The sequence below is a fragment of the Diabrotica virgifera genome, chromosome 5 (assembly GCF_917563875.1).
Source record: "Diabrotica virgifera virgifera chromosome 5, PGI_DIABVI_V3a".
Classification (NCBI taxonomy): domain Eukaryota; kingdom Metazoa; phylum Arthropoda; class Insecta; order Coleoptera; family Chrysomelidae; genus Diabrotica; species Diabrotica virgifera.
This window is the reverse complement of record NC_065447.1, coordinates 111,265,552-111,282,212: the sequence shown is the minus strand read 5'-3', so window position 1 is coordinate 111,282,212 and position 16,661 is coordinate 111,265,552. Positions and strand designations below refer to the sequence as shown.

Genomic DNA, 16,661 nt, shown 5'->3' with positions numbered 1-16,661 from the left:
CTGTTCCATTTTAATATTTTTTTTCTGAAATTTTTACAGCACATATCTCTTACCATTGTGAAGACTATGAAAAGTGTTGTAGACTTTCAGTCTTCTTCTCGTAAAAGTTATGAATTTTTAAAAATAAAAGGTGCAGATTCGTGAATTGCAAAGTTAAATCGCAAAAATTAAGTGAAAAAATTTAAAATTTATCTATTTGATCACGTCTATGAATGTTAAACTATAAAGTCCAAAAGAAGTGTTATGGGGAGTTTTAGATCTAGACGTGTCAGAAAAAAAAATGTTAAAACTTTTAATTTTAAGAAAAACGTTGTTTTTGTAAATTAATTTTTGTAAAAAAGTTAATTTTTTTAAATCTATGCAAAAACTTTGCCAAACTTTTTATGCATAGTCAAATTTGATTTTTTAATAAAAAATTAAGTAATCGTGTGGGGAAAAAAGTATGCCATTTTAATTGTCTATTTGTCTTATTTGTAAAATTCATATTAGAGTTTCTAAAAAACGTATACAGGGTGAAATTTTTTCTAAGACCCAAACGAACTATTTTTTTACTCCGAGCCTGATTTTTTTCAAGTTTGAATAAACCAGTTGATTGGGTGGTAACATAAATTTAATATTTGTTGAAAAAAAATTCATTTTTGTAATAAAAGTAACCTTTGTTTAAATCTATGGTTCACTTTACCAAACTTTTAATTATTCATAGTCAAATTTGATTTTTTTAATAAAAAATTAAGTAATCGTGTGGGGAAAAAATAAATATGCCATTTTAATTGCCTATTTGTCTAATTTGTAAAATTCATATTAGAGTTTTCAAAAAGCGTATACAGGGTGAAATTTTTTGTAAGAACAAAACGAACTTATTTTTTAAATCCGCGCCTGATTTTTTTCTAGTTTGAATAAATCAGTTGATTGGGTGGTAACATAAATTAAATATTTGTTCAAAAAAAATTAATTTTGGTAATAAAAGTTAATTTTGTTAAATCTATGGTTCACTTTACCAAACTTTTAATTCATAGTCAAATTTGATTTTTTTATAAAAAATTAAGCAATCGTGTGCGGAAAAAAATAAATATGCCATTTTAATTGCCTATTTGTCTAATTTGTAAAAGTCATATTAGAGTTTTCAAAATGCGTATACAGGGTGAAATTTTTTGTAAGACCAAAACGAACTTATTTTTTAAATCCGCGCCTGATTTTTTTCTAGTTTGAATAAATCAGTTGATTGGGTGGTAACATAAATTAAATATTTGTTCAAAAAAAATTAATTTTGGTAATAAAAGTTAATTTTGTTAAATCTATGGTTCACTTTACCAAACTTTTAATTCATAGTCAAATTTGATTTTTTTATAAAAAATTAAGCAATCGTGTGCGGAAAAAAATAAATATGCCATTTTAATTGCCTATTTGTCTAATTTGTAAAAGTCATATTAGAGTTTTCAAAAAGCGTATACAGGGTGAAATTTTTTCTAAGGCCCAAACGAACTAATTTTTTTAAAGCCGGACCTGATTTTTTTCTAGTTTGAATAAATCAGTTGATTAGGTGGTAATAGTGTAACGATTGACCAAAATAAGAGACACATCGATCGGACTGTTCAAAAATTATGACGAATACAAATTTCTGTCAAAATGCGAAACTCGCCCTGTATATTATTAAACAATGGGAGCAGACACTTTTTAATGGTCATTTGTTATTCCCCATAGGGGCCTCCATCCGAGGTAGGAGTATGTACAGTTCCTCATGACTCACCCTGTATAAATATAATATCTAGATATAAATATTATATAATATTTAGTGAGACTAAACTATAACTAAAATTTATATATTTTGTACTTACCTACGAATTAAGTAATATTGAGCTACCAAAATGAATTTAATATTTTCAACCACCACAAACAAAATAAACAGATTATGTATGTTCCTACTCCTAGTTCCTAGTATACTTTGTCGTTTGTCTTCCTCCCAATACAGCATCAAGCATATATTGGATACAAATACAAATGCCTGTGCACTGTGCCCTGTGCCTGTTTAGTGTTTGTGTTTGCGTTTTTATTTTCATAAATCCTTTTTGTTAATTCCTATGCAGGTAGAATGAAAAGGGTCATTTCCGTTATTCGATCTGGTAATTTTATGATCTGGTAACGGTGTATTCTTTTATAAACAGCAATTGAATGTATCTAATAAATTCCAACGATGTAAAAATACTCATGGTAAAATCAAAAAGGTAAATTCATTTCAATTATGAAAACGTTTACCATATCTGCAATTAAAACAATTTTAAGAAATGAATTCATCGGGGATACCTACATACATCAATTTTATTAATTATTCTAAACCTCCGAGATGTCCACAGAAAACTAAAGAAGTCCAATAGAAAATGTGCTGCTAGAGCAACATAAGAATTATCAAATTTTGATGCATGCTTCACACTTATCCAATACCAGGATAGCTGCAGTTCCGCATTATCTTTAAAAAACTACTGAACAGTGGCGGGTCTACGTGAGGAATAGGCGAATTGTCCTCGTAACACGCTGAAGAAGTAAACAAAAAATTGTTAAAACATAAAAAGATATATTAGCTGACATGAACCTTAAACTACAGACAGACAAATTAAACCCAATAAATTAAATAGTTATGAAAATTAAGGGAAGTTATTGCACATAAGTTATAATATGTTTTTTATATAGTGCTGGGATTTATCTCTTTTACGTCTTTTGGTTGATATTCCGTAGGAGAATGTCTAGATCCGCGACTGCTAATGAAGCGCCTTCAGAAAACTTAGGAACAACCATAACAAGTGCTGCTAGAACCGCACAAGGCTTTTTCTCGCATGCAGAATATAAACTTGATCTCAGCAACAGCACCATGTCTGTATGTAGTTTAAGTTTTATGTCATCTAATATATTTTTGTTTCAACAATTTTTTCTTTAATTCTTGAGCGTGTTACGGGGGAATTCACCTATTCCCCTCCATAGAGCCGCTATTGCTCAGTAGTTTTCTAAAGATAAGGCGGAACTGCAGTTATGCTGGTATTGAATAAGTGTGAAGCATTCATGAAAACATGGTAATTCTTATGTCGCTCTAGGAGTACATTTTCTATCGCACTTCTTCAGTTTTCTGAGGACTTTTCGGAGGTTTTCTGAAGGCTAAAATACAATGCATCTATTTTTGACCACGAATTGAAAATGAGTCACTCTTCTTTAAATAATTAATATTTTCTTTGACTTGGCCGTAAATTAGTAGACTTAATGTAAACCGAACACCTAGACCCAATAACTTCAGAAGGCTGTAGATTCTTTCTAGGCTAGGATTTTTAATTTATTTAAACAAAGATAATAGTTATACAGCTTTCAAATAAGAATAATTTTATTTTGAACGTTAAAAGGTAGGTACACGTGTGACAAGTTTTTCTTAAAAAAAAGGCTAAAACAGGAAAATACAGTCGTAAAAATGAAAGAATACCCATGAACGAACATATAAAACACGCTGTATTTTCCTGTCACCGTGTCACAAAGAAAATTGCCCAGCGCAAGTACATGTAATAATAATTATTACATGTACTTGCGCTGGCCAATTTTTTGTGTGACACGGTGACAGGAAAATACAGCCTGTTTTATATGTTCGTTCATGGGCATTCTTTCATTTTTCCGACTGGATGTGTAGTTTTATTTTCTTATAAATAAATTAGTTTATTATAACAAAACTAAAGCATCTTTGACATTCAGTAATGCGTTAGTTAGGTGGCTCTACTCAAGTTACTTCGGATTAAAAAATGAAGAAAATTTCTCTATGGAAAACCCAGGTAGTATAGTATAATTGGTCCAAAAAAGGCCTAACCCAGACATCTAAAGTAAAAGTTTTCCTCCAACACCAAATAATTGTTCTATTCCACATATTGTTCAGTAAAAAGTTACACCATTTTGAGCTTCCGGTTTGGGGGGAGATGGGGGAGAAGTCGGTAAATTAGTAGTTTTTTAAAAGTTTTTCGTCAATATTTCTAAAACTATGCTTTAGCGTAAACAATGGTTTATACAAAAATATTCTACATAAAATTTAAAACAAAAAAGATCCTATACATAATTGTTATAAAATCAACGGTTCCAGAGTTACGGAGGGTGAAAAGTGGAGGTTTTCGATACTTTTTATATTATCTGGGCAATTGATGATGATTTTGGGTGGTGAGGTTGACGTTTTTTCAAGGGCTTATCACTAACATATCATCGGCAACAGGAATAGCAAATTTTATTTACAAAACACAATCCTGTTAAAGAAAATTTCTATAAATTGCACAAAGAATATAAAAAGAATCGAAAACCTCCACTTTTAACCCTCCGTAACTCTGGAACCGTTGATTTTATAACAATTATGTATAGGACATTTTTTGTTTTAAATTTCACGTAGAACATTTTTGTGTAGAACATTGTTTTTGCTAAAGCATAGTTTTAGAAATATTGACGAAAAACTTAAAAAAAACTACTAATTTAGCGACTTTTCCCCCATCTTCCCCCCAAACCGGACGCTCAAAATGCTGTAACTTTTTACTGAACAATATGTGGACCATATAGAACAATTTGGTGTTGAAGGAAAACTTTTACTTGGGATGTCTGGGTTAGGCCTTTTTTTGGACCAATTATACTATACTACCTCCGTAACTTCTGAACCGTTCATTTTAGAAGGATTATGCATAGGACCTTTTTTATTTCAAAATTTAATGTAGAACATTTTTGTATAGAAGGTTATTCATGTTAAACCGCATAGTTTTAGAAATATTGACGAAAAACTTAAAAAAACGACGAATTTACCGATTTCTCCCCCCTCACCCCCCAAACCCGACGCTCAAAATGGTGTGACTGTTTTCTGAACATTATGTGGACCATATAGAACAATTTGGTGTTGGAGGATAACTTTCACTTTGGATTTTTGGGTTTGGGTCTAGTTATACCATACTATATACCGATTTTGAACTTTGAAATTCTATTTTCTTCAACCTAGTTTTCGATTTAGATTTTGGTATTTTTCACTCGTAATACCGATCGTTTTTATTATTATAATATATGTTAGGAGTCTCTTGAAGATATTAAAATTCGTACGTAGAAAGAGGACCGAAATAAAAAGTAATGGTTTGAAGATTACCGTCCTATTGTTCAGTGCCGGCGCTTGGGTATAAGGTGCTCGCCTGCAAAACTAGCACCGCCCCCCCCCCACACACACACACACATTCTTATGGGCGCCCATATAAAAATTTTTAGTATGGCGCCAGACGTGAAGATGTTGCACATTACATTTTGTATACTTTGGATGACAATATATAGTTTAAAGCACGCGAAAAGCTAGGGGGTGGCACGGCCTCCCTGACAGCGTGCCTGAATGCTCCCATGCAGATACTCGTACAACCCCAGCCTTGGGGATATTATGTGTGTTTTAATGAAACAGTGAGACCCACATTTCCGAAGATCAAACCGGTCACTGACCTACCTATCTGACCGCCCATAACCTGGAGTGGTATCTATCTAACCCCCAAGCTATAACACCACCCCACCCCATCGCAATACATAACGAATGAGGAGGCTTTGTACTGAACATTTCCTTGGATGCCCTGGGTAATGGGACATCCTCTGTATTACTTTATGTGGTTTAACCACCTGATTTTAGGGGTAGCTAGAAGAGCTTTTCTCCATATTAATGACTTGATTTTGGACTTGTGTCCTAAAAATGTGTGTTCCAGGTAGCGAGGCATCGACTTAGTCGGTGTTCCCCTATCCGCAAATGTCCCCGGTAAATAATGTTCGGTTACAGTTTTATTGGATCCATGATCTGACAGAATAAATTCATTTTAATTTTTTTAAGAAATCTGCTAAGAGAACTAAGATTGTTTTTGTCATTTCTTCTTTTTCGGCTTTTCTTCTTCGGTTCGTGCCCCACATATTTTTTTTAATCCATTTTTATTTAACTAAATAAAAATAATAACTTTAAAACCTCAAGATTATGTTTCTGCAGTAATGTGAAACAGTAATTTAATAATAGTACTGAGTACTTAACAAATATAATTTTATATTAATTGAATGCAACACTAGATTCTTTAACTACAGAGTACAACTGACAAACTATTCTGTATTAATAGTATAGGCACAATCACATGAAATAATACTAAATCTAAATCTAAAAATCTCTAAACAAAACTTTATGTAAAATGTTTATTTTAATTATTATGTTTTTATGGGATTAATACTGGATACCTATTAATATGTACATAATACTTAAATTACACAGGCGGCAAGAAAACAGTATCACAATCGTGTTTATTTTACTAGAAATCATTCATTTCCTCTCATAACTGCTGATTCAAAACTTAACAACTTGCAAGAAATTTGAAGAAAATAAACAAAGCATTCTCATTTAGAGCAAAGTTGTTTGGTTGAAATATAATATCTTTTACCAATAAATTATATTACTACATGGTAAGAATTCTATGGGGCATTGCATATTTTTGTATATTTTACAAGTATGATATACAAAACTAACAACCACTGATTAAGGTATTATGAGAAATTTAAACCACATTTAAAAAAAAATTAATTTTTCTATTTTTGTATTTTGCATAACACCAGCAGAAAAAAGCTCATTCTGGAGCCCCCAAACAGGGGCGCCCGCCTGCAGTGCATCCCTTGCAGGCCCCTTATCGCCGGCCCTGCTATTGTTTACAACTTCGTCGCACATGCCGGTCAACTTTGACTGGCGGTATCTCAGGAACCACTCATCAGAATTCAACATTTTTTCTTTTAAAAGAAGGGTCCAACCGCATCCTTTCCAATACCGTGTTCTTAATTTAATTTAATCTAATACTAGCCGGGGATATTATATTTGTTTATAAGCCAAAAAATTGTTTATACTTTTAAAACATTCCTGAGGCCTCTCAAATAGTCCAATTTCAATTCTGTAAAGTAATTATATAGGTAGATATAGTGTCTTTGTATACAAAAAGCATAGCTATTCTGGTGTCGCATAATTATTCTGGTTATTATTGCCACCGTAAATGTTTAATTAACAATTTAGTTAAACTATTGCCCAACTATTTGCTAGGCTAGATTATCGCCGGCTTCTGGAAATATAATCTACTATAAAAAAATTTTATCTGACCAAGCTATTTAGAGTTATTGGATTTTGACAAGAGCTATGAGTCATGCAGATTTAGTACACAAGTTTACCGGAAATTTTCAAGGTCATAACTCTTGTCAAAATCCATCACATATAATTTATTGATAAGTAATTATAATTACTTCCCTTAAATGTGAGTAAAAAATTAAAGATTTTGTTGGAAAACCCAGGATTTTTCGAAGAAAATCGGGAAAAAAATATCTCTGTAAAGAATTAAATTACGGTGAATTTTTATTTGAGAGATTTTTGGTGTAAAGGTAAAAAATTCTGAGTTACAGATAGACAAGGCGAAAATGGCGGGTTCTTTGGAGAAAATATTCCCATGAGATTTTTTTGCATAATCACATTCGTGAGACATTATCCAGAATAAGATTCAAGAAGTCGCCCACGCGAAAAGTAGTCTTTTTTTTTAAATTTTTTTTAATCAAATTGCAAAAATCAATATTTTTGACAGGAGCAAATTTTTTTTAGGTTTTCTGGACCATTCTGGATAAAAAAGGTCTCTTATAATTTTTTTCTAAAGTTGATCGTTCTCGAGGTAAAAGCATTTTAAAATTGAAAAAAACGAAAAATGGCCATTTTCAAGGCTTAATAACTCGGTTAAAAGTTATACTATGAAAGTCATAAAGTAACTAAATCAAAGTTTAAAGCCCCCCCTACAAGATCCTGAAGAAATTTTTTTTCAAATTTTAAATTGCTTATAACTCGAGCACGATCAACTTTAGAGAAAAATTATAAGAGACCTTTTCTGTCCGGAATGGTCCGAAAAATCTAAAAAAAATTCTCCTGGCCGAAAATATTGATTTTTGCAATTTGTTTAAAAAAAAAATTGTTAAAAAAAATTGGACCACTTTTCGCGTGGGCGACTTCTTGAACCTTATTCTGGGGAGTCTCACGAATGTGATTATGCAAAAAAATCTCATGGGAATATTTTTTTCCAACGAACCCGCCGTTTCCGCCCTGTCTAAGAGCAATAATTAAAAAAAGAATGTGTGTGTACTTTGTACGCACGTAAGAAGTTATACTTCTATTATATGATTTCAACGAAATAAATATACTTTACACAGTTTATTTGTATTTTATTGAAATATTAATCTAATTTTAATACTTACCACTTTCAAAAAATTTTTATTAAACAGTACCAAAAATTAAAAAAAAAGGAATAGGAATCGTCAGGATTTGAACCCGGAACCTTTTGAACTGTAGTCGAATGCTCTACCAATGACCCATAATCGCTCTATTTACATTATTTCTCAGATACAATGACAAATCACGGTGACAAATAGATCAAGTGAAGTATAAATATAAAAATGTTTTAATAATACTTATTTGCTTATTATCTTACTCCCGAGGAAGACAAATTCAAAGACACAAATATTATAATGGGTATAGCTATTTGTATAACAAGGGAGGAAAGTGTAACTTTTCCTCCCGAGAATGAAGTTTACTGCCCGACGCGTAGCGGAGGGCAGTAATCATTCAAGGGAGGAAAAGGCACTTTACTCCCATGTTATACATATGGTTTTTCCACCTTCCTCAAATAACAAGTCATTTTTTCATTTTTACTTAATTTATTTATGTAACTAACCAACAAAATTTATTAGAACTAAAACAACAAGTAGGTACAATATAACTGTCAGCTGTCAAATATAAGTCAAATTGAGGACATTTCCGGACAAAGGGCACATAGCCAAAATGGTGGTTTTGAGAAAAACCCAATTTAAAATTAAGTTTTATTTAACTTAATCACGTTTATGAAGTTGTCTGTGTGATAATATTTTACATAATTTATATAACCTTAGCTACAGTTTTTTAAACTCCTTTAGTAGTATAGTAGTATGTAATATATTCATGAATACAATTAAATGTCTAAATATGAGTGCTATGTGCCCTTCTTCCGGAAATAGACTTTTTTGGTGCAAATTATTTTAACTTTCATTTATTTTGTGTTATTTACGGTTATTTTCTACAAACTGTACTGTGAGATCATGGGTAGAACAAATAAATATATTAACATCTTTTAGAATTACACAGCTATTCCTTTATTGATCATAACAAAGTACTATAAATCAATATCGGGCTATATTAGAAAACTTTTTTTATACAATTCAGATAGAAAATAACATTATAAATGTTCCAATATGTATACTATACTAAGGTCTATTAAAAAACAATACATTGATTTGAAATCTGAAAGGAAAAGATATTAAAGTAGCCTCATTTACTGTTTCTCGTTAAGCATACACTCAAGCCATTCAGAACTATCTATGTCCAAATGTTTATACAAACTTCTCACATCCTTAATCTTTGCCTCACTGACTTCTGGAAAAGGAACTGTCAAAGGTTGAACTTCTTCTAATTTTTCAATGCTCACTCTGTTCATATACTGGAAGGGAGTGAATGCTGGGTGGTAGTTTTTAGAAGTGAGGATTGTTCCATTTGGATTGAACTTTATCATCACATACTTCATGATGGTGAATTTTTCATGAATAGAAACTGGAATTTTTTTAAAAAAAGGAGCCAAGGCTGTCTCCCAGTCTTTTATAATGGATCGGTCCATTAACATCTCGAAGTTGGAAGGGTTCTGTCTTGATGTTACAATGGCTTCTAGCCAAGGTTTTGCAGTTCCAATCTTTTCTGTTTTCTTAATACTAGAGCGCACTATCCCAAAGTTCCTGTCGCACTGTGAAAATGAATGGCCTCTAACAGGATAAAGGTGTGTTATTGTAACCTTACGAATTTTTGAAAGCCAAGAACAAAACTTAAGTAAAGTTGCATTCCTGTTTTGGCCACCTGTTGCGTCTGATAATAGAACTATATTTCTTACATCAGGATACTTAACAAAAATTTTGTTTAAACAGTGGAACAAAAATGACACAACAGAATTGGCATTCTTATTTGCATGTGTTTCCATAAAGCAATAGAAATAGGATGAATCATCTTTGTGATTGTGAATATTAAAAGCATATAGCCACAACATTCTTTTGTAAAACTGGCTGTTTACGTTGAGTTTGGGGATAGGATAGTTTTGACCGTAGTCAAATTCTAAGACTACCAGAGTAGGATCTGTCTTTGACTGTTCAATGTAATGTTTCTTCCAGTACTGCCGCCTCTTTATTTTTCTTTTGTGTAGTTCGAACTGGACTCTACACTCGTCTAAGGGGTTTCGCTTCAGTTTCTCCACACTTTCAGAACAGAAATCACAAACATCTGTCTTAGGGGCCCTAAACCCATAGTTGAAATGAGATTTAAAAGTTCTAAAATAATGCACATAGGACATTTTAAGTTTCCGCCCGGTCTTGTCTTGATAATATTCTTGAACACTTCTATAAAGGTCTTTCACGCCCAATTCTGGGTTTTCAAAATACAAAATGGATGTTTTCTCTGCACAATAATGGCTTTTGTCATGTGGAATAGATGATAAATGAGATCCCATAAAGTCAATGACATCCTCAGTCAGTTTATGAGGGCGATTTTTATGTAAGCCACGTTTCTCTTCAAAGTCTAAGCCCTCTAAGTTTTTTGACTGAATAATTCTGACACGTTTCACTGAAATTTGAAATAATAATAAAATAAACTTTTGGCACACTTTTAGTTGTAGACCATTGATATTAATCACATAAGACCACACATTTACACGAGGTTTCTTTTGGTGTGTCTTGACATTTGTGTTGTCAGATTTTTTCATGCAACTAGCCAAATGGGCATCTTGAAGTGATTTAGATTGACTATAAAAAGTATCGTAAAGTTGTAACTGACAGTCTGCATCGATATTACTACAGCAACTGTCCAAGCAACAGCTACTTACAATACAAAACTCCTTTGCCATAACCTCAATCTGAGAACGATTGATGTATGACTCTCCTTTACACTTTCTCTTCTTAGAACACTCACGTTTCCCACTTTCATGAGAATAAATTTTACGTTTCTTTTTAATAATACCAACACCTTCCATGACAGAAATGAATACTCTTATTAGTTTACCTAAAGTAAATCGTAATCTTGAACTCAATAACAAAGCAGAGACCGTCAACAGTTTGTTGTCAACATACACCATATGATATTGCCCAAAACAGGTGTACCAACTTGCATTCAAAAATCTCCCACGCATTATAGAACAAAGATACAGGAATGAAACTTTGTAGAGTTACTCTTTGAAACATGGCCGTTCATTTAAAATGATTACCGGAAAAAGGGCACATAGGCCTATGTGCCCCTTGTCCGGAAACCTCCTCAATTATTAATGTAAACATTGTTAAATCAAAATAACAATTTACTGTTTTTTACCATTCTGCAAAATATAGGATGTTTTATAAATAAACGTTAAAATGTATAGATACTCCGTAATAGAAAATAGATATTATACAGGGCGTCAGTAAGTTATATTTCATGAATGAAATATTATGACGTCACTTTTACTTTTCCTCCCTAGGGAGGAAAAATATTTTCCTCCCTAGGGAGGAAAAGTACAACTTTGCTCCCTACAATCAGGTCCGGAAAAGTATACTTTCGGTAGAGGTAGGTGGAAAATATATTTACTTAAAACACTAATATATTCTTTTCATACCTTATTTGCGCTGATACATACATAACTTGAAAGATTTAGCAACTAAAGCAAGAAACCCATTATGAACAGCCAGCACGGCACAGCCCGGCACAGCCCCTCACGGCACAGGACAGTCCAAATTCATTTGTATAGTTTTAAATGCAACGTAACCCATTACGAGCAGCCAGCCCGGCCCGGCACAGGCCAGCACGCAAACGGAACGGCCGAAATTCTCCGAGTAGAATAAAATCCGTTGGAGTCGAACGGCAAGTCGGCGCTAGTGTGTCATAATTGTTATAAAATATTATATTGTTGATTTTTTAATTGAAAGCGCGTTGTTTCTTTTGAAATAATATGGACGAACTTTTAATTGAGAGTGTCAGAGAATACCCATTTTTGTATGATGCATCGGACCCAGGTTATCACGATAGCAAGAAAAAGGACAATGCATGGGTACAAATATCCGAACATTTTGATGAATGGACAGGTACGTACATTATCTTTTAACCATGAATTCGTTTTTTTAACATGATGCATATTCATTAAAATTGTGTAGTTTATGTCTTTTAAAAACTTTTATTTTACGATAGTTTTTAAAATATATCATAGATGACATGATGCGTTTCTAAAATAAAATTAAAACAATACATAACATTTTTCTCCTATATAGAGATGGGCTAAATTATGGAATAAATTCATTTTCTCTAACATGGACGGCTTTGGAGAGAAATACCGAAACACGTCGATTTTTATTTTTAAATTACAATTTTTTGGCATATATTTCATACTAGTGACGTTATCCATCTGAGCGTGATGACGTAATCTATGATTATTTTAAATGGGAATATGGGTCGTGTGGCATCTCATTTGTGGCCAAAAAATACTTTTTTAATTAAATTAATTGACGAAAAAAGAAGAATGTATGCAATTTATTTAACTCAAAATACTTTCTAATTTATGTCAGAAAATAGAAAAAAATGTTTATTTGGCAAAAAACATTGCTTTTCGCTTAAATTAAATGTTCAAACTGTCAAGAGGTAGGTGGGAGGCTGTTTGTGATTTAATTTAAGTGAAACGAAATGTTTATTTGTGAAATAAACATTTTTTTCTATTTACTGACAGCAGTACAATGTATTTTGAGTTAAATAAATTACATACATTTTTATTTTTGCGTCAATTAATGTAATTTAAAAATTATTGTTTTGGCCACCCTGTATAAATAATGATATTATTGTTTATATTACTGAATAGAGGATTGAACACCCTTTCAAATGAGATGCCACACAACCCCTATTCCCATTTAAAAAAATCATCGATTACATCATTAAGCTCAGATGAATGACGTCTCTAGTATGAAATACAGTGGAACCTCGATTATCCGTCAGGGCACCGGACCAAGGGTATGACGGATAATCGAGAAGACGGTTAACAGAACATTAAAAAAATAAAAATCATACTGTTATGGTGACACACAGATATTAACTAATAATTTGTGTGATGTACATTTTTATTTTCGGCTTGCGATTCTAAAAATAGAACTCTAAAAGTATGGTATCATTTATCATTACCTATTTAAATTGAAATTTAATCCAGAGCCCTGAATAAGAACAAAAATTATTTACATAAAAAAATGCGGTGATGGCATAACTGCACGTGTACATTTCAATGAATTTCGTTTGGCTTATCGCAATGCTCAAACAAAATGAATTGATGACTCAATTTTTACTTGTGTATACAATATAACTTAATGGACCCTGACGGTTAACAGAGGTGACGGATAATCGAGGTTCCACTGTATATGCCAAAAAATTGTAATTTAAAAGTAAAAATCGACCTGTTTTGGTATTTTCTTCCAAAGCCGTCCATTTTAGAGAAAATGAATTTATTCGATAATTTAGCCCCTCTCTGTATATATTTTATTAATAAAAATACATTATCATTTATGGCAAATGATCATTTTTCCGGTGCCGTGCCGCGCTGGCCGTTACAAATGGGTTTTTGGACGGGCCGGCCTGTGCTGTGCCGTGCCGGGCTGTGCCGTGCTGGCCGTTCATAATGGGTTTCTTGCTTAACTCCATACTGTCTGCGTGCGCATGCGCGTGGCATAATACAAATTCACTCTCAATTGCGCCTACAGAAGTATAACTTCAAAAAAATATATTTCGGAGCTCTAATTTGTTTATAAACAGAAAAGCACACTTTCTATACGCTTAAAATTCGATTCCAGCGATAAAATAGCTGGTAAATAACTTTTTCATGTTTTTCCCTAATTTGACCAGTGTAATTGTCATTTTTCAGAATAGGCTCAAACCCCTTTATCTACAGATTATTTTATTAAATAAAATCTCTCACCATCAGGTAAATATAAACCATTAACTGAAATCACCAAAGTTAAAAAAAATAACGAATTACTCATCTTGACTGTGAAAATTAAACTAAAAATATAAACACGGAATTTCGAGTGTCCTACTTTGTTGCTTTATAAATGAAGAAAGACTATTTTGAAATTTAGGCCAGTATTATACAGGTTGTCCAAAAACTGGTGGTAATTTGGTAGTTGAATAAAATATAATATATACTTAATCAAATTCCCTTCTACCCTTATGGGTGTCGCGATAAAATAAAAATATATAAATAAGCAAATAGTGAGTTTATGCTTAACTAATCCAGATTGATTCTCGTTGAGTAAGAGTGTGGAAACAATCTGGAAATGTGGAACGCTTAAAACATGTTCAGGACGTTCACACATACATTGGTGGTGCAATAATGATATTGAGTAGAATATTAGTCGGTAGGGTAGCATAACGGACCTCGTTCTTCTAAACCGCTTCCTTACAGCTCAGCAGTACCTCGACACAATTCTACAACCTATCGTTCACTAGTTTGTTGATGCGGTTGGTAAAAACTTCCAGCTCATGCATGATAATGCTCGGTCACATGTCGCACGCCCAGTGACATACTGGCTTATCAATGAAAGTATTGATGTGTTGCCTTGGCAACACAATCCCCCGACCTAAATCCCATTGACAAGCTTCAACGAAGAATTACTCCACATATAGGTAACATATACACGCCGTTTCATTTCCGAAAACGTCTGATAGAAGAATGGTAAACGTACCTCAACAGGATATCGGCAATCTCATTTTGTCTATGAACGACAGATGTAGAGCGGTAATAAACTAGAGTGGACTGGATAATTTGTCTTGATTCTGTTTTTTTTTATTAGGTACCTACGAACATAATAATTTGGGATAACCTATTTTTTTTTTAATTTATATTGCCCGATATTTTTGACATTTCTGCAAGGCATTTTCGTTATTTTTAACATTTCAACAAATTTTGTTGCATATTAAACAAGAATAAAAAACCGCTAAACGCCGTAAAAATGAGTGGCGATAATGGCGATATGAATATTACGTGGCGCGAAAATGTATTTCCATTTTGATGGAAAATAAAATTCCAGTTTTATTTTGAAAGATTTTTCTATAATATTCGCTAAATTTGAAGTAAAACGTGCCACAAAAAAGAGTAACTTTGATACAGTTTGCATTTTGAAGCTCTGTTGTGGCGCGTTTTACTTCAAATTTAGCAAATATTATCCAAAAATCTTTTAAAATAAAAGGGGAATTTTATTTTCCATCAAAATGAAAATACATTTTTGCGCCACGTAACATTCATATCAGATCTTTTGTAGCTGGAATATTTTATGCGCCACTCATTTTCACGGCGTTTCGCAGTTTTTTTATTCTTGTATCAGGAGTTTTTCAAAGTTTTTTATAAATTAAATGTAGTAAGTTAAAATGTAATGTTTCTCGATTACACGTTAAGCGTTTTAAATGGTCGCCTTTGTCGAATTATCTCCCAAATAATCTAGTGGTTACGACACTAAACTTGTGATAGGACAATCGGAGTTCATATCCCACCATCCTAATACTTTTTTTAATATTTTTTTGTGTCCATCGAACCTACACTAGATTTTTTTCCATTCGAACCAGATTGAAAAAAATATTGAGATGGCCGGCAAATGAACTCGGATTGCCCGATAAAATTTAGCGTCGTAACCACTTCAACTACATAAACCATTTTGGCGATAATTGTTAAATGGATTATGCTTTTGGAGCTCGATAACTTCTAAACAGCGTAACCAATTTTTATCACTAAACATGAGTTTGGAACGTATTGAAAAGTAATATCTGATACATACAAGGTCAAGTATGATAGGTAACTGAAGGTAGGTATTATAGGAATTATTGAGCTTGAAAAGGTACATTCCATGTCAAATCGCTCAGGTAAAAACTTTTGGATCTCCGATTTTTCTGAAACTTGGTGTATAGCTTCTGCGGGACGTAAAAATGAGATATTTAAGGTAAAAAAAATCTTCTTTTTCTTTTTTTTTTCTCAAAATGTTATTTTATGCGATTTTACAGTGATTTGGTGTTTATTTAAAGAAATTAGCATTTTCTATCGTAAAGTATCAATGAAAAAAATAATATTTTAATGACCAAAAATGTCATTATATGGCATTATAATAAGTTATTTTGATTCAAAACAAGTTTTTGATCAAATTTTATAGTGTAAACAACGTTAAAATACCGCTTTTTATATTTTCTTTCATTCCCAATATACATCATAATCGATTTGGCTGAAAATTTGCCCACATATAGCCAAAACATAGGACTTTAAGTGGTTAGAAGGATTTGAATTATATTATAATACCAAAAAAGTTACATGCAATAATATCAGACTCAAAAGTATATTAGTCCAGTCGGGATAGCATTTGACCTTACATGCCGAGCTACCCAAAATTTTATTTTTCTAATCTTCAGGGGAGTTAATAGTAGCCTAAATTTAAAATCGCGAATGAATTCCTCCGTTACGTTAGCCGCCATCTAGATTTTAAAGGAGAACCGTTTTTGCTCAATATCTCCGCCATTTTTAACTTTTCGACAAAGATGGTAGGAA

General features: G+C 32.4%; 1 protein-coding gene across 1 annotated transcript in view; it reads right to left on the bottom strand.

Moving 5' to 3' along the window:
• LOC126884295 (uncharacterized) overlaps positions 1-14,116 on the bottom strand; it is a 54,789-nt gene extending 40,673 nt beyond the window's left edge. The window contains exon 1 of the mRNA XM_050650227.1: positions 14,052-14,116. Within this exon, the coding sequence (XP_050506184.1) occupies positions 14,052-14,115 (64 nt within the window). The 5' untranslated portion in view covers position 14,116. The remainder of the gene's footprint in view (positions 1-14,051) is intronic.
• Positions 14,117-16,661: the final 2,545 nt, after the last annotated feature.